The 21,266-nt window shown below is 35.5% G+C and overlaps 2 protein-coding genes across 5 annotated transcripts; one reads left to right on the top strand and one right to left on the bottom strand.

Moving 5' to 3' along the window:
• On the top strand, positions 3,540-8,583 carry LOC109718144 (allene oxide synthase 4-like). Its single transcript, XM_020244170.1, has 2 exons — positions 3,540-4,815; positions 8,163-8,583. Exons 1-2 carry the CDS (start codon positions 3,677-3,679, stop codon positions 8,467-8,469), a joined length of 1,446 nt encoding a protein of 481 aa, XP_020099759.1. The 5' UTR covers positions 3,540-3,676; the 3' UTR covers positions 8,470-8,583.
• Positions 12,368-20,071, bottom strand: LOC109717954 (60S ribosomal protein L18a-like protein). Of its 4 annotated transcripts, XR_002218339.1 has the most exons (7): positions 19,941-20,071; positions 17,732-17,810; positions 17,360-17,483; positions 17,098-17,251; positions 16,140-16,319; positions 13,679-13,917; positions 12,368-12,468 (listed from the first exon to the last, which is right to left on the bottom strand). XR_002218339.1 is itself a non-coding variant. In XM_020243919.1 (5 exons), exons 2-5 carry the CDS (start codon positions 17,739-17,741, stop codon positions 16,266-16,268), a joined length of 342 nt encoding a protein of 113 aa, XP_020099508.1. In that variant the 5' UTR covers positions 17,742-17,810; positions 19,941-20,071; the 3' UTR covers positions 15,913-16,265. The 4 variants fall into 4 exon arrangements, 2 of the variants coding, with proteins under 2 accessions (XP_020099508.1, XP_020099509.1); XR_002218338.1 differs by lacking the exons at positions 12,368-12,468; positions 13,679-13,917 and adding an exon at positions 15,913-16,059; XM_020243919.1 differs by lacking the exons at positions 12,368-12,468; positions 13,679-13,917 and having other exon boundaries at positions 15,913-16,319.

The raw sequence follows: 21,266 nt of genomic DNA, 5'->3' as shown, positions 1-21,266 counted from the left end.
CTCCAAAATTACGTTATATATTTTTCCTCCGCAAATGCCTGTTATAGGATTTTCTACCGCCGGCTCATAGTCTTAATCTAGGGCTACGTTTTTTCAAGGAGTATCAAACGCGGGCCTAAAGGAATGCTTTGATGCTCCAACTTGCATTTGGTCTCGGTATAAAGTAGAACTGGCTAGTTCTAGGATAGGTACATTTCAGGTTATAAGTAGGAAACTAGACAATGGTTTCAAGAAGATGCGGTGTGTTTGGATGAAAATTGGCTTGTTCCTGAGCAATAGAGGTAAAATACGTTTTAAATGATGAGATTTGGAAAAAAGGATACACGTTATAATTTGAACATAAAATTATATTATTAGATATAGTTAACTATAAAATATATACTTACAAAGTAAATAAAAATTATTATATATAATTTAATTATAAATAATAATATAATAATTAATTATAAAATAACTAATTTATTAATAACGACCATTATCTTAATTAATAATAATTATTTATATTAATTATTATAATAATACTATAATTATATTTTCTTATAATTTAATTATAAATATAAATTATTATGAATAATTGATTAAATCTAATTATTAAATAATAATTAATTAATTATATTTATTAATAAATAATAATTATATTAATAGTAATATAATTATAAATAAATAATTAATATAACAGCGATTATCTTAATTAAGAATATAATTAATTAATTATATTAATAATATAATTGATTATTAATATTAATTCTTACATTATAAATTATATCATTAATAATAATATCGATATATTAAGAATAATAATTATTAATAATTATTAATAATTAATTATAAATAATAAATTAATAATAATTATTATCTAATTATTAATAATTAATTATAAATAATAATTTAAATATATTAATTAGATTAATTAATAATTTACTGCCATTAAAATTAAATTTAGATTTTAATTAATCTTGTTCTCATCAAGGAACAAGCTTGTTCCATGAAATGGGTGGAACAGAAGTTCCAGCCTTATGCCAGCTAGTTCCAGATTTCCGAAAATTACTGTTTCCGAGAGCCAAACATACTGTTTGGGAACAAAAGGGGGGAACAAGGGCTTATTCCTCCCTTGTTTCCCAACCAAACGCTACCTAACTGTATAGCTTTAATTGTACTAACCATTGTCTGCCTACTCAAGTAAGAAACATTAATCTATCCAAATTTAGCACTCTTCCCTCTGTTCTTGTCCCACACATTCACTAGACCATCCCGGGCACTTTTTTAAAAAGTAAAAAAAAAAATGTCGACCACCTTGCAAATGCCCCGCGCAGGGATATTTATCTATTTTTAGCAATGCTACCATTAAATTTAAGTTATAAGTATTTCCTTTAATTAAATTCAATACAATTTTAATAAAATATGATCGGAGAACATGGTACGGCTCCTTCAGAAAGAAGGATAAGTTTGAAGTTTTGTATGACACTGCCAAGCATTTATTTTTGTCTCATAATGCTGCACATCTTCCAATACATATATATATATATATATATATATATATATATATATATATATATATATATATATATATATATATATATATATATATATATATATATATATATATATTTATAATTCTGCACATGTTACAATATTACTACTTATGAGGCCATCCCACTTGCGGACCGTTCCAGCTTATAAATTGAGATGAAATAGTTTCATGCATCAGTTTCCCCTCCAAAAAATTATATTCTCACAAATATTTCTCTAAGATTAAAATATTATTAATAGTAACATTTTTTTTTTCAAAGGTCAAAAGTATCATAACTGTTTCCCTCAAAATTATCACCCCATACTTTTTAAAAACCAATTTTGCTTCTACTACTAATCTAACAAAAGTTTAATAATTCAAAGTTACTTTGGTAATTAGGTGTTAAAATTTGAGCTATATAGTAACTCAACTTTTTACTCTCTAAAACCTTCAATTAAATAATTATAGATTACCAAATATAATACTTAAGTTTTCTCTTTATTTTTTGCCAGTGAATTACACGATTGGTTATGGCATATAACTATCGATATTAACATTCGAAGAGAATATATGAAACGTCTAACCAATTTGGCGACAATCTGATGGGTCATCTGGACGGAACACAACAACACTATCTTCCGTAAGTATCTTCCTAATGCTACTAAGGCTCTTGAGCGCGTCTCTATCTTGATGCATGCCTGGACGTCTTTACCTTGACGAATCTCTGGATTGACCCGTCATCTTTCTCTTTCTATGCTGGGTTTTACCTACTTTTGTACTTTCGCACCTCTCCCTCCTTCGCGCTAGCTTTCTAGCTTTCTAGCTTTCTAGCTTTTTCTTCTAGTTTTATTTTTCCTATCTTGTTCATTTTCTGCCTTTTTTTCTGCTTTTCTTAGGGGGCCATAGCTACTTCTATCATGTACGCTTAGTTCATTTTGCTTGATGAATGAATCAGATAGTTTGCTATCTCTTTCTCATAAAAAAACATTCGATGTTATCTGATGAGTTAAGCATTTATTAATTCATTTACACAACTTGCATATTCCGCAAAATGTTTTATTAATTGTCTAAATTCTTGATATTAGAATATTTCTCGTATAATATTCGTTTAAAAATCTTTCAATTAAAAATCTATTTTCTACAAAAAAAAAAAAAGTCATAATATGTAAAAAAACTCCTACACCTAGAGGCCATTTTGAAGACCCCTTTTAATTTTAATTGTTTTTTATTTACATACTCTCAATTTTATTTTATATTTAATTTTATATTTTGTTTACATTTGAAATTTTTTATTAAATTAGTAAGTGAGAGATCGCAAATAAATTTTTTTTACAAAGTACAAAAATCCAAATGCTTAAGGAGGTCTTAATGATAAAAAAAAAAGTTAAAAGTGACCTATTTTAAAATGGCCTATGAGTGAGCAGTTTCCATACACTTCTATCCACTACTAATTAGGGATAAGAATGTTATTTCATCTTATAAAAATTAATGAAAACCAATCCAGGATGAAAGCAGGAGCATTTGCAATAATTTATAAAATTTGGAAGAGTGTTGATGATATTTTAAATTCTATAGAAGTATCTTCGATATTTTTAAAAATGACAATAATATTCACAAATTTTGTCTTTAATAAATGAAAACTAAGGTTATGAATTGATTATGTTGCCAGCCATTAGCTCGTGTTCAGCACAAAAACTTGCATCCATTAAAGCTCTCTCTATAATATTAAAAATTAAAAGTTCACGTATAAATTATAAATGTTCTGCATCACATAATTATAAAAATAAAAAATAAAAAGTTTGATGCATAATATAGCACGTCCAGTCTGTAGATCTAGTAAACCTATATTTTTTAGATTAAATATATATTTTTATTAAACATATCATATTTTTAGGCTCTCAATAAAATTTCAAAGCAGTAATTTTCATCTTATTATATTATACTCTCTCTCTCTCTCTCTTTCTCTCTCTCTCTATATATATATATACACGCTGACACGCATAGATGAGAGATATATGAGTGAGGAAACTAATAAGATTTTTCCATCCGCCCGCCGGCTATTTTTCCTACTTGCTTCTTCTTCTTCTTTCTTTGGTGGTGCTGCCTGCTTTCTTTCTGCCGCCACTAATTAAGGAAAGCAGCCAAAGCCGACAGTACTTTTTGCAAATGCCGACCAGCGGCGAAAAGGCGAAAGGAGGCGGCGGCGAGCTGTCGGCGTCGGGGCTGCCGATCAGGGAGATCCCGGGGAGCTACGGCATCCCCTTCTTCTCGGCCCTCCGCGACCGCCAGGACTTCTACTACCTGGCCCCGGCCCCCGGCGGCTTCTTCCGCAGCCGCGTGGCGTCGTGCGGGGGGTCCACCGTGCTCCGGCTGAACGTCCCCCCGGGGCCCTTCCTGGCCCGCGACCCCCGCGTGGTGGCCGTGCTCGACGCCCGCAGCTTCCGAGTCCTCCTCGACTCCTCCCTCGTCGACAAGACCGACACCCTGACCGGCACCTACCTCCCCTCCCTCTCCCTCTACGGCGGCTTCCGCCCCCTCGCCTACCTCGACACCTCCGACCCCCTCCACTCCACCCTCAAGTCCCTCGTCTCCTCCCTCCTCGCCTCCCGCAAGTCCCACTTCATCCCCTCCTTCGGCTCCGCCTACTCCGCCCTCTTCGACTCCCTCCAACAAGCCGACTTCAACAAGCTCAACGAGGCCGCCTCCTTCCAGTTCACCTGCGACGCGCTGCTCGGGGCCAAGCCGGCGCCCGCGCTCGGCCCCGACGGCCACGCCAAGGCCCTCAAATGGCTCTTCTTCCAGCTCCACCCGCTCGTCGGGAACGTCGCCGGCGCGCTCCTCCGCCCCGCCGAAGACCTCCTCCTCCACACCTTCCACCTCCCCCCCGCCCTCGTCCGCGCCGACTACGACGCGCTCGCGCGCTTCTTCTCCGACGCCGGCGCCGCGTTCATGGACGACGCCGAGCGCGCCGGCGTGGCGCGCGACGAGGCGCTGCACAACCTGATCTTCGCGGCCATCTTCAACGCCTTCGGCGGGCTGAAGATATTCTTCCCCGTGATCATGAAGTGGCTGGCCGAGTCCGGGCGGGAGCTGCACGCGCGGCTGGCGGAGGAGGTGCGCGCGGAGGCGGGCGGGGAGGTCACGCCCGCCGCGCTGGAGCGGATGAACCTGGTCAAGTCTGTCGTGTGGGAGTGCCTCCGCATGGACCCGCCCGTGCCCTACCAGTACGGCCGCGCCAGAAAGGACCTCGTCGTAGAGAGCCACGACGCCGCGTACAAGGTGAAGAAGGGCGAGATGATCTTCGGGTAATAAGTGCAACAATCGTTACTCTCTCTCTCTCTCTCTCTATGCAAATCTAATAAGTTACCATGGAAAAAATTTGAGTTATAATTGGCTAATTAATTAATAATATGAAATAATTATATTTCTCTAATAATATGTTTTTACTTTTAAAAAATAATCTTTTTAATATTTATATTTAATATATTTTTTTTAAGTATGGACCGAGAATATTTTTGATAGATAAAAAATATAGGTCAGAATTAAATAAGAAAAAATTAAATAGCTGGCAAAACTCAAATTTAATATTTCATACCTTTCTTTTTTATTTTCAGATCATGGGGAAGCACAAAATATGAATTTGAAAAGATATGTTTACTTTTATTACTAATCAGATATTTGTAGAAGGTAATTTATATTATATATAACTTTTCTACGAAAACATTAGGATGTGCTTGGATCCTCTTAAAATCACTATGAGAAAAAAATTTCGTTAGTGTTTGGTTGTTTGCAAAAAATTTGTTATAGATTTTCAGATAACTACGTCTTTTCGTTTTTCCCTGTCTTGCAACGAAAACAAAAATTTTGTGCTCAAAAATTGCGGCTGGGTATAGGGATGCAAACGAGGCGGATCTGGGGCGGGAGGCTTCCGCCCAAAATTCCGCTCCGAATTCGTGACGGGTTAAAAAATACATTCCATAATCCGCCCTGCCTCTTAACCTGCCTCCCGCCGGCGCCCCGAATTTGTTCCGCCAACTAATATTTTTTATAAAATTATAATATTATTAATATTTTATAAAATATAAAATAATAATTTTTAATAATATTATATATAATTTAATAATATTAATTATAAAAATTAAAAATATCAATCACAATTCAAAACAAAATTCAAAAGTTTCAAATACATTAGAAATGAGAGTACTAACTTATTTGTATTTTAAAATTTTTTATAAATATATTATTTTTTAGAAATATTTTTTTAAAATATAAATGATTTTCGGGGCGGATTCAGGGCGGATCAAAATTTGTCCCATTTCCTACCCCGAATCTGTCTCGAATCGTAAAATTTATCCCGTTTTTCGCTCCGAATCTGTTTATTCTCTCTCATTTAATGTCCCCGTCGGAACCGATCGGGGCGAGAGCTCCACCAACCCGGATCCGTTTGCATCCCTAGCTGGGGATGCTTAAAACGTGGTCCACGATACAGACTTGACCTGAGAGAGAGGATATATATATATATATACACACACGTGGTCCACAACGCGGACTTGACCAGAGAGAGAGAGAGAGAGGGGATATATATATATATATATATATATCCGGCTGGGGTACTATCGATAGCACCAAGGATTTGGTGCTATCGAGTTTTTCACCGTTAGATTTAACCGTTTGATTATTTTTATCTGTTAGATTATACTATTCAATCAACCACCCACTCAACCCTAGAGGGCCCACATTATCCTAACCGTACATTTTTCAATCCAAGGACTAAAAAACTAATAGCATCAATAGTTTGGTGCTATTGATAGCATTCCAGCCTAGTTCTATATATATATAGAACTAGAGAGAGAGTTCAGCTATTATGCTATTAATAGTACGAAGCACTTGGTGGTACCAAGTTTTTCGCAATTTGATCTACCCTTTTGATCATTTTCACCTGTTAGATCATACTATTCAACCAACCACCCACTCAATCCTAGGGAGTCTACATCATCCTAATCACACATTTCTTAATCTAATGGTCAAAAACTTGGTAGCACCAATGACTTGGTACTATTAATAGTATATTAGCATAGTTCTATATATATATAGAGAGAGAGAGAGAGAGAGACTGAAATACTATTGATAGTGAAAAAAATTTTTTACTATCAAATTTTTAACCCTAGGATAAGAAATTGTAGGATTAAAATGATATTAGTCTCTTAGAGTTGAGTGATCTCCCTAGGGTTGAGTAGTCTCTACTGGGTTATAATATTTAATCTAATAGTTAAAAATGATGAAAGGAATTGATCCAAAGGCTAAAAATTTGATAGCAAAAAAGACCTTTTCTTATTAATAGTATTTTAGTCCAACTCTCTCTCTTTATATATATATATATTCTATCGTTAAATTTATTTTTTTTATCATTTTCACCTATTAGATTATACTATTCAATCAAACACCAACTCAATCCTAGGGATCACTGTCATCTTAACCGCATATCCTTTCATCAAATGGCCGAAAACTTAATATCACTAAGCGTTTGGTACAATCAATAATAATATAGTAGTATATAAACACTATCATTAGTATCAAGCGTTTGGTTCTATCGCGTTTTCAGCCGTTAGATAAAAAATGTGCGGTTAGGATGATAGTGGTCTTTAAGGTTGAGTGAATAATTGGTTGAATAGTATAATCTAACGGATAAAAATGATAAAGAATAGATTTAATGGTAGACCTAATGGTATCAAGTTTTTAACCCTTAGCTGAGAAATTGTAGTGTAGGATGATCTCTTAGGGTTGAGTGGTCTCTACTGGATTGTAATATTTAATCTAATAATAATTAGAAATGATCCAAAGTTTAAAAACTTAATAACAAAATGAGACAAATACTATTAAAGTATTTTATCCTAACTCTCTCTCTTTCTCTCTCTCTATATATATATATGTAATGAATAAGGAAAAGAAAGGAATAGATCTAACGGTGAAAATGATCAAAGAATAGATCTAACAATAGAATTATGCTACTATATTATTATTGATAGTACTAAATGCTTGTGCTATTAAGTTTTCAGTAGTTTTTTTTTTTTTTGAGAGATAGGTAGCACGCTACTCGCTTCATTTATTTCATTCAGAAATAAACTTAGCTAGAAATATGAATCGACTAGAATTCGAACTTAGGTCTCGGATACCAACCACCAAGCCTTTTGCCACTTGCTCTAGGGACGGTTGGTAAGTTTTCAGTAATTAAATAAAAGAATATACAGCTAAGATGATAGTGGTTCCTAGGGTTGATGGTGATTGGTTGAATAGTATAACCTAACGGATAAAAATGATCGAAAGTCAAATCTATTAAATGTTATATACTATTTATGTATTATATTACATATTTATTATATAATATACTTTAATAATAATAATAATAATATATTTTGGGTTATTTATTTTTTTATTTTTATTTTTTTCTTTCAACCAAACAATCTGAAAATTATTTTATTTTTTCACAAACACACCCTTAATTAGATGGTATTTTTCTTAGTAGCGAAGCTATGCTTTATATTTTAACCTGAGACTACATTCCTAATAAAAGAAGAATAGAAGGCCTCACTATCATATATCTTCGAGGCTTATGCTAGTAGAGAATGGTGTTTTAATATTTTATTTGGAACAGATACCAACCTTTTGCAACGCGGGACGAGCGGGTGTTTGAGAACGGCTCAGAGTTCGTGGCAGACCGGTTTGTCGGGGAGGAGGGGCGGCGGCTGCTGGAGTACGTGGTGTGGTCGAACGGGGCGGAGACGGCGGAGGCGGGGGCCGGGAACAAGCAGTGCCCCGGGAAGGACGTGGTGGTGATGGCGGGGCGGCTGTTCGTCGTGGAGCTCTTCCTCCGCTACGACACGTTCGCTGCCGACGTCGGTACGCTCCCCCTCGAGCCCAAGATCACGGTCACCGCATTGACTCCGGCGACGGAGAAGTGACCGGGTCAACGTTGGGGTGGGGGCCCACACTGATGTTTTGGTTGGTGCCATGCACGTTGGGTGTTGAATGTGTGGTTGTTTTTTTTTTAAAATTTGAATAATAATTAATGTTGTAATTTCTGGTATTTATTTTATATAATTTCGTGCTTATAAAATATAAAATAAAAAGCGATTGGCTCAACCAATATATATATGGAGTGTTTTTTAAGTTTTTTTTTTTTAAAAAAAATACCATCTCTTAGCAATTCGCTAAAATACTGGATCCTATAGACCCATATATAATATTTTAATTTTTACTTACCAAATTAATTATGATGATTTTAAATTTAAAGTTATATTTATCGTTGCTCAAAATTTGATGGAATAAATGAGTTCTTTTAAAAGTGAAAGGCTATAATGATCAACTTCATAAAATCAAGTACATGTGAAGGCTAAGAGTGGAATATTTAAGCAAAAAAATTAATGGCCAAGTTGCAATATTAAAATAGTGAAAAATTTAATGAGCAAGTGGCAATATTGAAATAGTGAAGGGATTACAATATTTTATTCTTTTTTTTTTATTTTCTTGATGCCGCACCTCATAGTTTTATTAGTTAAGAACTTCAAGAGGGTCCTAAAAAATGTGGTGTGTGTAACTCATGATGAGTATCTCAAATTTAAAATGCCAAGTTGTGATCTTATGTATAATTTTTTTATTATAACGACAACTATCACGCGATGCAGGTGGTCATGATTTTATATTTATTTATCCAAAATATTGAGTATAGTAAAGTAATATAGTAATTAAATCATTGGCTAAGTAATAGGTTTCATATTAGGCCTATAAAGCTAATCTCTTGTAGTTTTTTTTCTTTTTTTTCATTCTATGTTGATATATTCGAACTTTTTTTGGGTGCAAAATAGGAAACGAATATTTAAAGATTTTGAACATTTCAATAGTACCCTTATGCACTAGAAAAACATTTTAAAATTATTGGAAAATATATAATTTTTCTAGACTAGGAAGGTACCAAGTTAATTTCAACATGCAATACACAAATGTCCTATATATTTTTCTAAATTAGAAAGGCTTTGGGAGGTCCTTTTCTACCAACTTGCAACATGCAGTACACAACTGTCCTTCTCAATCATAATTGTTAGGGAAAACTTCAAAAAAAACCTCTCTGGTTTCATAATTTCTCACTTTGCCTTCCTGTGATTTAAAATGTATCAATTTGCCCTCCTGTGATTTTGTTTTTCTCTTTTTCTTATCAATTTCATTATTTTTTTCCTTAAATTAGTAATAAAGTTAGAATTAAAGGGTACTAAAGTGAATATTTGATAAATATATATGGGTATCTGAAGTTTTTTGTATATAATTTAACGAAATATTAACGAAAAAGCTACCGAAAAGATAAAAACGAAACCACAGGGGGGCAAATTAATACACTTTAAACCACAGGGGGGCAAAATGAGAAACTATGAAACCACTGGGGGGGTTTTTGAAGTTTTCTCTAATTAATTCAATACTTACTAATCCTTTCGCCAACTAAAGTGCTACCTTTTTTTTATCAATTTTTGTGCTCACCATGTGACAATTAAGAGTTCAGTTTTCCATGAATTATTAAACACTAGTTACGGAACCCCGCGCGTTGCGGCGGGAAGTCGATACAATAGTCAATTATTAGAATTATTAATATTATTTTTAATATTATTCATTAATATTTTTGAATAATATTTATTTTCGTAGTGAGTATATTTAGAAACAAAGGTAATCGGAATCTCGCGTGTTGCAACAGGAAGTCGATACAATAGCCAATTATTAGAACTATTAATATTAATTTTAATATTATCCATTAATATTTTTGAATAATATTTATTTCCGTAGTGAGTATATTTAGAAAAAAAAAGTAGAACAGAAAGATAAAACTTTTTCGCTGTNCGCGTCGTACGGAAGAACGCGGCTGCGTTCCCGAGTGAGGAAAGCGATGGCGTCGCGGCTACGAAAGGGGGGGAGGGGAGCGCCGCCGTACGGGAGGGCGGAGAGGGCTCCAACCCTAGCGTCGCGGCTACGAAAGGGGGGGGGAGCGCCGCCGTACCGGAGGGCGGAGAGCGCGAAACGCGGGGAGGGCTCCAACCCTATCGCCCTTTCATAAGCTTATATTGATGGTCATGGATCTCAATATCTTTTCAAATAATTCATTTGATATTTATTGGAATTTTTTTTATGAACATGCACTTGTATCTAGAGATGTCAATAAGTACAGATATCTAAAATTTTATCGAAACCTAAACCCGAACATAGCGGATTTATTGGATGCTGAACGTATATGATTTCAAATATATATATCAAAAATAAAAATTCGACGGATATGAATCTATATATAGATTTTGACTGTATCCGATCCGAACCCAAACACAAATTTATTATATATATAAAAATTTGATGTTATACTTAAATTTATATTTTAAAAATTTAAATTTAATGTAATATATTTTAATATATTGAAAGAAAAATAATTGTTTCATGTTAGGATTTTCGGGTTCAAGTTCGGGTTCGAATTTTAAATTTTTGATTAGATTCGGTTTTGGATATAAATTTTTAAAATTTACTGGGTTCGAATTCGGATTCGGATTTCGGGTTTGGAGTTAGGTTCGGTTTAGATTTTTAAAAATTCGCCCGAATCCGACCCATTGATATCCCTACTTGTATCTCTTCTTAATAATTTATGGATCTTCTCTCACTTAGGGCCTTTCGAGCAAGCTATATAAAACAGTGTTGTTATGGAAATACTATAAAAAAGTGAGGAGAGCATATGGGTTGCTGCTACAAACCATGTGACCTGGAGATAGGACACTGTACAGGCCTCTTCATAGCTGTATTTTAATTTGTGATAATAATTAAATGTGCTGCGTAAGGTGTAGCACGATGTTACTATTCAATCAAAGAAAAAATAATAATAATAATAATAAATGTACAGCGACTTCAACGAGATTTTTCAACGAGATTTTTATTTTTTTAGCCTGAGTTACTAAGACTACCACTGAAAAACAAGTCTCATTCAAGAGTTAAAATCTCTTGTCCTAGAGTTTAAATAAATATTTTTGAGTTTAGTATTAAAAAAGAAAAATATAAAATTAAAGATAAATGTGAAAGATTTAACTTTTGAAAGAACATATTGTAAGATTATAATCATAAAATAATTGTAGATCTAGCAGTCCGCTTTCTAAATACGCCCGAGAATTTTTTATTTTTTTAATTCACATTTTTAAAATATTTAGAGGAAAAGAAATAGATGCAATGAACTAGAACACAAAAGCATATTAAAAAAAATACAGTACTATTCACACACCCCAAAAGTGATATATATATCATACCTATCGCTTTAAAGAGTGTAAAATTTTTTTACTTGTCACGTGATGTGATAAATAAAAAAAAAATTATCTACCAAATTAATTGGTGTAAATCATATATTTGGAAATGAAATGTATTAATTGTTTTTTACCAAAATAAGATTAAGGACCTTTTTTGTCACAAAGTTCACATAGGGATCCAAAGAATTTGTAATTTATAAGAATCTATATAAATTATTTCTGTCCAATTTGTATAAAAAATTAATTAGCTTTGTGATTTTGCAAAAGTGGGCCATTATTTTGAATTTTACAGATTCGGGCTGAATTTTTAGCAAACTGACAATAATATCTTATTTTATTTTCTCTCTTTTTTTTTTTCTTTCGTTCTTTTTTTTTTTTCTTTCCGACCCTCCTCCACCACCTCTGCTACCATCGGCGAAGGCAACGAGGGTAGTACTGCCTCCTCTTCCTGCGGCTCCACCTTCGCCTTCGCCGGTGTCGGCACCGACATCGGCGTCGACAATGGAAGAGAAGAACTCAGCACTGCCTTCGCCTCCGCCGATGCCGGCATCAACGCAATACCGGAAGAGGAGAACTCGTAGTGGCCGGGGATGAGAACGGATTGGACGGAAGCGATTAAGTTGTGACTAAAGAGGTGCTTGCCGCCTGTGAGAATAAGGATGAAAATTTATCTATCTCCTTCAAGGAACAAAAAAAAAAAAAAATGATAAAAAAGGAATAAAATATAAATAAATAAATAAATAAATTTTTCTTGAAAGATTATTATATATCGTCATTGTTATAGAAAAGACTAAGAATTAGAGAAGAAGGAAGAAAAAGATGGTGGTTGTACTGTTAAAATAAACTTGCATTATTTCACAAGAAAATTGTACTGTTTAAGATGAACGTTGCACTCTTTGAAATAAAAATTACAGTCTTTGAAATGAAAGTTGCACTATTTTGATGAAATTTATATTGTTTTAAAGAAAATTGCACTCTACTTTTCATGGCAACCACTCGCTAGTGCGAGCCTGTCCACCCCGTGCGCCTCGTCAAAGCGCCGAAATCCAGAAATAACCTACCTCCCCCGCGTGAGGCTCATCCTTCTCTCTCGATCCCTCCTCTCTCATCCCCTCCGTCCCATTCGTCTCCATCAACCACACCTCCCACTACACCACCGCCATCGCTCTCCCCGGGCAGAGATGATGTGGCGGCAGCGATGGCAATGGTGGTGGAGCCCGGGGAGAGAGTGTGCGGCGACGACGTTGGTGGTGGAGCGGAAGGCGTGGTTGATGGAGACGAGCGAGGTAGAGGGGGAGGCAGAGACGGATGGGAAGGGGGAGGAGGAAAGGGAGGAAGGTTCGAGGGAGAAGGAGGGGAAAAAGGGTTCGAGGGAGGAAGACTCGGATTTAGACACCTTGCGTTCACCATGTTTAATGATCTTGTTGAACATGGAACCAAATTGTTGGTGGTGGTGGCGTCGCGGCTGCTTGGGAGTAGAGAGACCCTCGCGCGGGGGAGGTAGATCGTCTTCGGGTTTCAGCACTTCAACGCAGGCACGTGAGGTGGAGAGGCTCACACTAGCGAGAGTGGCCGTCATGAAAGAAAAGTGCATTATTTTATAAAATAGTGTAATTTTTATTGAACGAGTACAACTTTCGTTTAAAAGAATGCAATTTTTATCTCAAAGAGTGCAACGTTCATTTTAAACAGTGTAATTTTTTTGTAAAATAGTGCAACCATCATCTTTTTCTTTCATCTTATCTAATTCTTGGCCTTTCTTATAACAGTGACGATATATAACGGTCTTTCAAGGAAAAATTTTTTCTTTATTTTTTTTTACTTTATGCTTCTTGGAGATAGATGTGTCTTTCACCTTATCCTCAAGAGCCGCGAGTACTTCCTCGACCACGACCTCGTTGCTTCTGTCCATTCCGTCCTCATCTGCTCCCACTTCGAATTCTCCTCCTCCGGCGCCACGTTGATGTCTGGGCCGGCGCAAGCGGAGGCGGCTTCGAGTTTTTCTCCTCTGGCGCCCACGTCGATGCCGACACCAATGAAGGCGGAGGCGAAAGGAGAGGAGGCAGCGCACGCCCTCGTTACCGTCGCCGAGGTCTGGAAGACGGTGGAGGAGGGTTGGAAAAAAAAAAGAAAAAAAGAGAAGAAAACAAAAACAAAAAAAAAAAAAATATTTTGATCAGTTTGTTGAAATTTTAATCCAAATCTACAAAATTCACAATAGTGGCCATACTTTGCAAAATCGTAAAACTAGGAAATTTTTTATACAACTTGGCCATTATTTCTCAACCACAACCAAAGTTCCGTACGACCGTACAGGTAAGCCACAAGAAAAGACACGAAAGAAATGGGCCCATTTTTAAATCACATCCAAAGGCGTATTTTACAAGGATTTACACAGTCTCTATCTCAACCATATCCAAAGGCTTACTGTACAATTAACAGATTACAAAAATCTACTTAAAGAAACAGTTATATATTTATTCTCTTGAACTCTGATTCAATTTCTTTTTTGAGAGAGAGAGAGAGAGAGAGAGAGAGAATGATAGCGTGCTACAAATTTGTTTATTATTTTTAGAAATAAAGTTATCTGAAGATATAAAGTAATTAGATTTCGATTTTAGAATCTCGAATATCAACTATGAGATGATCAAATCTTTTACCACTTGCATTAGAAATCAATCGGTATTGAAAATAGTTAAAATAAAGTTTCTTATGAATAGGGTAACTACTATTAAAGGAGTTTGGTGTGGAGATTTATATTTGTGGGACGGTGATATCCCCACCTTTGTCAATTCTTTTTCAACTTGTAATAAATTGAGGTGCCAAATATGGGAAGGAATTGACAATGTTTTTTTATGATGAACTAGGGGAAGGGCCCCGTGACCCACGACCCGCAACCCGTTCCGTTACCATTCCTAATCGGGTCCAGGCTTAAACAGGGGCCCGTTAAGTCGAGTCTTGTTCGGGTCGGACTTTCGATACCCGAATTAGAATTGTCAACTAGGGTCATGCGTTGAAACAGAGGCCCGAAATAGCTTTACTGTTTTAGACCCAGCTCGGTCCAAAACTCGCAATTTTGACCATGTGTGGATGCGTCCCTGTACAAACTATGCGTGCACACTTAAGCACATGTATACTGTTCTACAACATATACTCTCGTATTTAAATCTTTGGATAGTATTTTCCGTGTATTATATCACATATTTATTTATATAGTTGTACAGTACTTGTTATCCAAAATGGACCTAAATAAGCCCCGATAGGAAATGGGCTTTGGGCCAATTTTATTTCTTTGACAATGTTGGGCCAAGTTCTAGTTAGGAAAGTTGTGTATAATGCTGCTTCCCAGTTTGTGTATATTGTTGCCAGAAAAAAACATTGGAGGTAAATTACAAGCAATCTACTATTCTCTCCTACACTATTTTCTACAAAAAAATAAAAATAACAACAATCCCGAACATGGCCTTTAGAATTTGTTCCGTATAAAAATAAGGCTCCTGTTAGTTTGCCATGATAGTTTACCATCACAAGTTGTTGGGCTTCGCTGAGCATTTTTATCCTTCAACTTAGGAGCCAATAATTACAGTGAAGTATCTTGTATTCCAGAATTTAAGTGTCACGGTACGAAGCTGTACCAAAAAATATTTATTTTTCAATATTAATATATTTTAATTACTTATTATATAATATTATCAAATCTTTTATACTCTATTAAGTAAACTATTTCCAGTTTCATGAGAACCATATATCATCAGCATGAGGCCCATATCTTACCAATAATCATCCCAGTATGGCACGGTGGGCAAAACCAATGCCAATGTGCACTTAAATCCTTGCTCCGTACATTTGTGTAGTTACCAAATCAGGAATTCAACTATGATTTGATAAAGATACAAATAAACTCTAATGATGTAGACGTAACATTAGCATTTGACGGACAAGACAACGGCAATTTTTTTTAAAAAATGTTGTCAGTGTTTCCTTAAGATAATGACAGATGACGGTTTTGGCTCTTTCACGCACAAACCTTTCTAAAACCATCTGTTCGAGGATCATACTACAAATCCATCTTTCCCTTTCAATCACAAATTTAAGAAGAATAGTAACAAGCTTTTGCTTGCAAAAGATATTATTCTGTACAACAGTTGTTACAGATTTCACTAATATCGCGAGAACTAGTAAATATTATTCTCTCTTTGTTTTCACCTAGATTGAGATATTATCTCCATAAACGATCTAACAATACAAACAAAGCAATGTTATACAAACTTGTTAGTTGAACACGATTAGTACATAGAAAATTAGAAGTTATGTACCTTTTACACAGTGCTTCTTCCCCAGTTGAACTTGTGGAATGGAGATTCTTAGATGAATTGTGTGGGCTTGCTTTGCCGTTGATGAAGCAGCAGCTGGTTTGGGAATGCTATAATGTGCTTTCCGAACTAGAGGAATATTACAGCGAGTACAATAAGGATCACAACAGTACAGAACAAGGCCTGCATAAACCACCATTAAAACTTGTTCACAGGAGGGAATTATATTAACATAAAAGGAACAAGGAAACATTAAGAACAAGAAGAAAACATTTCGGTACTTCAAATTTCATATTGCTCTCTTCTTTGTTTTAAGAATGGCCTGTTCTAGTATAACCATGAGAACTCCCGACCTAGTTTAGATGTAGATCCATTATTCAAATGATGCTCGGTTTAGTGTGATAAGATCAAGCTTTGCTACACTGGTGTTCGAAACAGAGCCACGAATTTCATAGTTGATTGAACAAGAAGAATTATGAAAATTTGTAGCTGTAGGTTGGCCCTGATATAAACAAGAACCCAACCAGACTAACAACACAAATCTAGCACGGTGCAGAGGAAATAGGCCTACACTGGACTGGGCCGGCATAGGGCAACAGCATTTAGGTATATTCCAGAACCAGACCTCACATAAACGCATCCCAAGCCCAACAAGTTACTGCCCCTCATAATGCTTTACGTGCAATGATAAGCCAAATATAAAACTCCAAGCAAATGTTGTCAGTATTCTGTACATGTCATTCATCGACGAAGAACACTCTGTATTATTGATGTTTGTTTGCCTCATCTGCTCAATATTTATTAGTTCATACATTAGTTGAATGGACTTTTGCAAGAATGCTACTTCTAAAGTTTCCAGATTAATTAAATAGCAAATTTCCTTGAGAATATAATTTGCTGAGAAATTTTCTCAATAATATACCAAAGATTGCCCCAAACTATTTACAGAACTGTAACATACTATAGAAGTCCGAGAGACGAGAGACGAGTGACAGACCGCAAAAGTAGAAGCCATAAGTCCAGCTCGCTCTCGTGGATCCCTATTGTAGTATTTGCACAAGTATAAAGTTGCGGCACAGTACCAAAGGAATGGAAATATACATCCTAGAAGAAAACTGTAAGGAGAACTTATAAGTATCGAGACAAAAATAATGGAACAGCAGTAGATTAATTAATTGGTAAATAGCTAAAAAAACAAATATTTCCAAGGGACGCATACTCACGAACACCACCCAATTCCACACCCAAAACAAGGAAGAGGCTTGTCGAACATTGTCAATCTCGGATCTTCTTCATCTTTTATCAAAATATACTTTCCGCCACAATCATTGCAATCACAAGCTCTCCCTGAAAAAAGTATTTAAGTTACGATCAAGAATGATACTTCATGTGTAATTATTTCTGTAATAATAACAGCCACATGCCCCATATCCCTCTCCAGCAGTTACACTGGCAGTGGAAGATAGCTCGAACCATATATTTCATACATCTAATTTATTAGCCACAACATATCGATATGACAGATTTGGTCAAAATCCTGCAAGTCAAAATAAATTATGATACCTAGAGAAGTATTAATATAGGAAAACATTTACCATGCTCCATTTGTGCACGAGATGGCACTAAAATGACACGGTTGAGGTCTTAGATCCCCCCTATTCAGCTTCCAATTTCCTGCTTACAACAGTATTATCATTATGATTTCAATTGAGAGAAGCTTATCCATAAGCACTTGTTGCTGGAATAAGCAAATTACTACATCAATCACCCAAAGCAAAACAAGGCTGTTTCCGATTTAGACTATTGACAAGGGAAATGACCAAAAAAAGGTATAAAAACAACAATTCAACAGGAACAAAAAGATTACTAAATATCCAAGTTATACAGCAGTTAACTATTTCAGGTTTTACTTTGAATAATGTGATAGGTCTAGATTTCTAACACATTTTCAAATGGCACCTACAAACTGAAGTCATTAACAATAGCACCCTATGAAACAGAAGGACCAAGAATTTTTTGCTAAATTATGAATATGTATATGCTTAGAGAAGTTCAAATAAAATGCAACTTTTGATCATAAGATGATTCACAGCCATATATATCATAGAAAATGTGCTGAAAGAGACATTCTCGTAATGAAAAGATCGATGGCTCATGATCTTTTGATTGAAAAGATCTATGGAATGAATGTCATGACCTTTTAGACGTTGAAAGCTAATTCACTTGGGACTTATTAAAACTTCAATAATGAACTTACTCATATATTAGACAATCTAATTTAAGTATTTAACAGCATAGTTTTTAAAAAGCAGATTTACTTGATGGAACTGTTAGGCTGATGCAAACACCAAAAGAATGATAAAGTGAAAATTAAGAAATTTCTCCAAGTCAATAATACTGAATTTTCTTTATTCAATATTCCTCAAGGCTTTACTTCCTCTGCGTAAACAAGTAAACAATTTCAAAAAAATATCAACTGATGAATAAATATACAAATGTAAGCATATGACCTGCTACACTAATAGGAAGTACAAGTACGCTAGAGCTCGTCACATGTATCTAAATAAAAGAAATCTAAGTTTCCTAATTTTCCCGATACAACCTGTACTTGAAACATGCTCTTAGTTTTGTGTTTAGTAATAATTGTATTCAATTACTGTGTTCTTCAGATGTATCTGAGTAAAGAAACCAAAGCTTCCTAATTTTCCAGATTTAACCTAAACTTAAACCATTCATTGAGTTTTGTGTTTAGTAATTAAACTACATAGAATTATAATGCTAAAATATAGCCTATAATTAATAACTACTAGTGTCACACCTGATCTTCGTTTTTCCTCTTCCAGAGAGCTTGCTACATCTTAAATCTTCAAGTATACGACAACCTAAGAGGATGTTTTTGTGACAACAATGGCAAAAGGACTAAATACCTAGGCTGCTTTGAAAGAGCTATCGAAGCTTGCTAACTGATTATGGAAAATTATGGCATATTTTTGGGAAGTTCAGCAATAAGATCATGTGGCAACCAATATGCCGACCCATTAGAAAGTATTGGATTCCATTAGCTCCAAGCCACCTAACAAGATCTTATAGGATATATCAGAGGAGCAACCCAACACAAATACATTGAAATCTACAATAAGAAGAACGTCAAATAACAGCGAAACTATTCCACCAGTTTGGCAATTCAGCTCTAATAATAGAAAATTCACAATTCCAGGACTCAATTTACTTCCTAAATTGGGGAAATAAATAGGCTATATATACTTGCAAAGTAGTGGAATGCCAATTTGTCTCATAAAAGTTTTACTTAACAGACATATCGACATTTGGAAACTTATCCCTCTTCGTCAATCGACCAGTTAAAACCGACAATTTCCTAACAAAAACTGATCATCCAGTCCTCAAATTAATATCTTTTTTAACATTGTCATCATCAATTTTCAATTAATATACCTCTACTGAATCTTTCATGTCCTTCTCCAGAAACCATAACTTATAAAACTCCTAAAAAATCTTTAAAAAATAATTTTCACAATGTCGTAACAGACCTAATGGTTAAAAAAGGCCAATCTACAACAACATTTTACGGGGATCTATCTATACGTATTGCCCCTTCAAAATTTTACTAACAACCGCATCACAGAACACATAAAGGGCAACTAAAAACGAATCGATTTACTACAAAAAACGAAGATTTGCTCCCAAGCTGAAGCAAATCGGGAAAGAGAAGCGCACCGCTAATGCATGAAATTAGACTCCAGGAAACGAAAAAATTACAAATAAATCAGCAAAATAGAACTTTACCTCCTCGATTCCCAGCTTCTCAGATGGGATCGAGTGTAGAGGGAGAGAGAGAGAGAGAGAGGAGAGAGAGAGAAGGAGAGAGGGGGTCGGTTTGCGCTCTGTATTATGTAAGAAGGGGTAGAGAGAGAGAGAGAGAGAGAGAGAGAGAGAGCTTTTTGTCGCTTGCTGAGGAGGGTTTATGTATACAGTGCGAAACCCGGTAACGTTAACCGCCGAATAAGGAAATAGAATATACGCGGTCCACGAGTAATTGTGGTTCCGTGCATTCGGTGTACTGAACAGGTTGGTTGATGCATTGGGACAGAAATTATTGCCTGCACCGGGTGTATAAGTAACCTTATACACCATATACTTCAATGTCTATAATTGATGCCCATTATCAAAAGATTTATATATTAAAAATCATAAACTTATTAATGCTTTACTAATAGATTTTTAATTCTTATAATTTTTTAGGTAAAGACTTTTTTAAATGGTATGAATTGTATTTATTAAATTAAAATTTAATTTTAAAGTATTGGCTATAAAAAAAAAATTAGGTATCATATATAAAAATATATGTACACCAAGAGTAGTGAATAAATTTCCATAAATTAATGGAAAGGAGAAGTGATGCATACATTCCAATTAGTGGGGTTTGTGGATGAAGTGGCAAAGCTGGTTTTAAGGGCTTTTTTTGCAAATAGCCCCATAAAAAATTTTATTTTCGAAAATAGCCCTGTGTAAAAATTATTTGCAAAAATGGCCCTGGCCCCGCCCCGTCAGCGCCACGTCAGCGCCACGCGGGCGGGGCTGGGCCAATTGTATAAGTTGAACACGGTGAATCATTCACCGTGTTCAATACAAGATTTTTGTATTGGACACGGTGAATGGTTCACCGTGTCCAATACAAATACATACGACTTAGCCAAAAATGGCTAAGTTGTGGGTGTTTGTATTGGACACGGTAAACCATTCACCGTGTCCAATTATTTGTATTGGACACGGTGAATGATTCACCGTGTCCAATAGAAATATATCCCACTTAGCCATTTTGTATTGGACACGGTGAACCATTCACCGTGTCCAATACAAAAATTTTGTATTGAACACGGTGAATGGTTCACCGTGTTCAATATAAACACTTGGCCCAGCCCCGCCCGCGTGGCGCTGACGTGGCGCTGACGGGGCGGGACCAGGGCCATTTTTGCAAATAATTTTTACACAGGGCCAATTTTAAAAAAAAAATTTGTCAGGGGGCTATTTGCAAAAAAACCCCTGGTTTTAATAATATTTTTTTATTTTTTAACTATTTGGGTGTGACTAATGTGAGAGTATATTTTAATA

This window comes from Ananas comosus, linkage group 12, assembly GCF_001540865.1.
Source record: "Ananas comosus cultivar F153 linkage group 12, ASM154086v1, whole genome shotgun sequence".
NCBI lineage: Eukaryota > Viridiplantae > Streptophyta > Magnoliopsida > Poales > Bromeliaceae > Ananas > Ananas comosus.
The sequence above is the reverse complement of the archived record's forward strand: the minus strand, read 5'-3'. Positions and strand labels throughout refer to the sequence as shown.

Bases quoted from the DNA above. Each gene is read 5' to 3' on its own strand.
- LOC109718144 (XM_020244170.1), top strand. From the start codon at position 3,677: ATGCCGACCAGCGGCGAAAAGGCGAAAGGAGGCGGCGGCGAGCTGTCG. The intron at 4,816-8,162 runs GTAATAAGTGCA...TATTTGGAACAG, and splicing joins AAGGGCGAGATGATCTTCGG to ATACCAACCTTTTGCAACGC.
- LOC109717954 (XM_020243919.1), bottom strand. The intron at 17,252-17,359 runs GTGAGTATGCGT...TTCTCCTTACAG, and splicing joins TGTGGAATTGGGTGGTGTTC to TTTTCTTCTAGGATGTATAT. The intron at 16,320-17,097 runs GTATGTTACAGT...TGGTTTATGCAG, and splicing joins TCGTCTCTCGGACTTCTATA to GCCTTGTTCTGTACTGTTGT.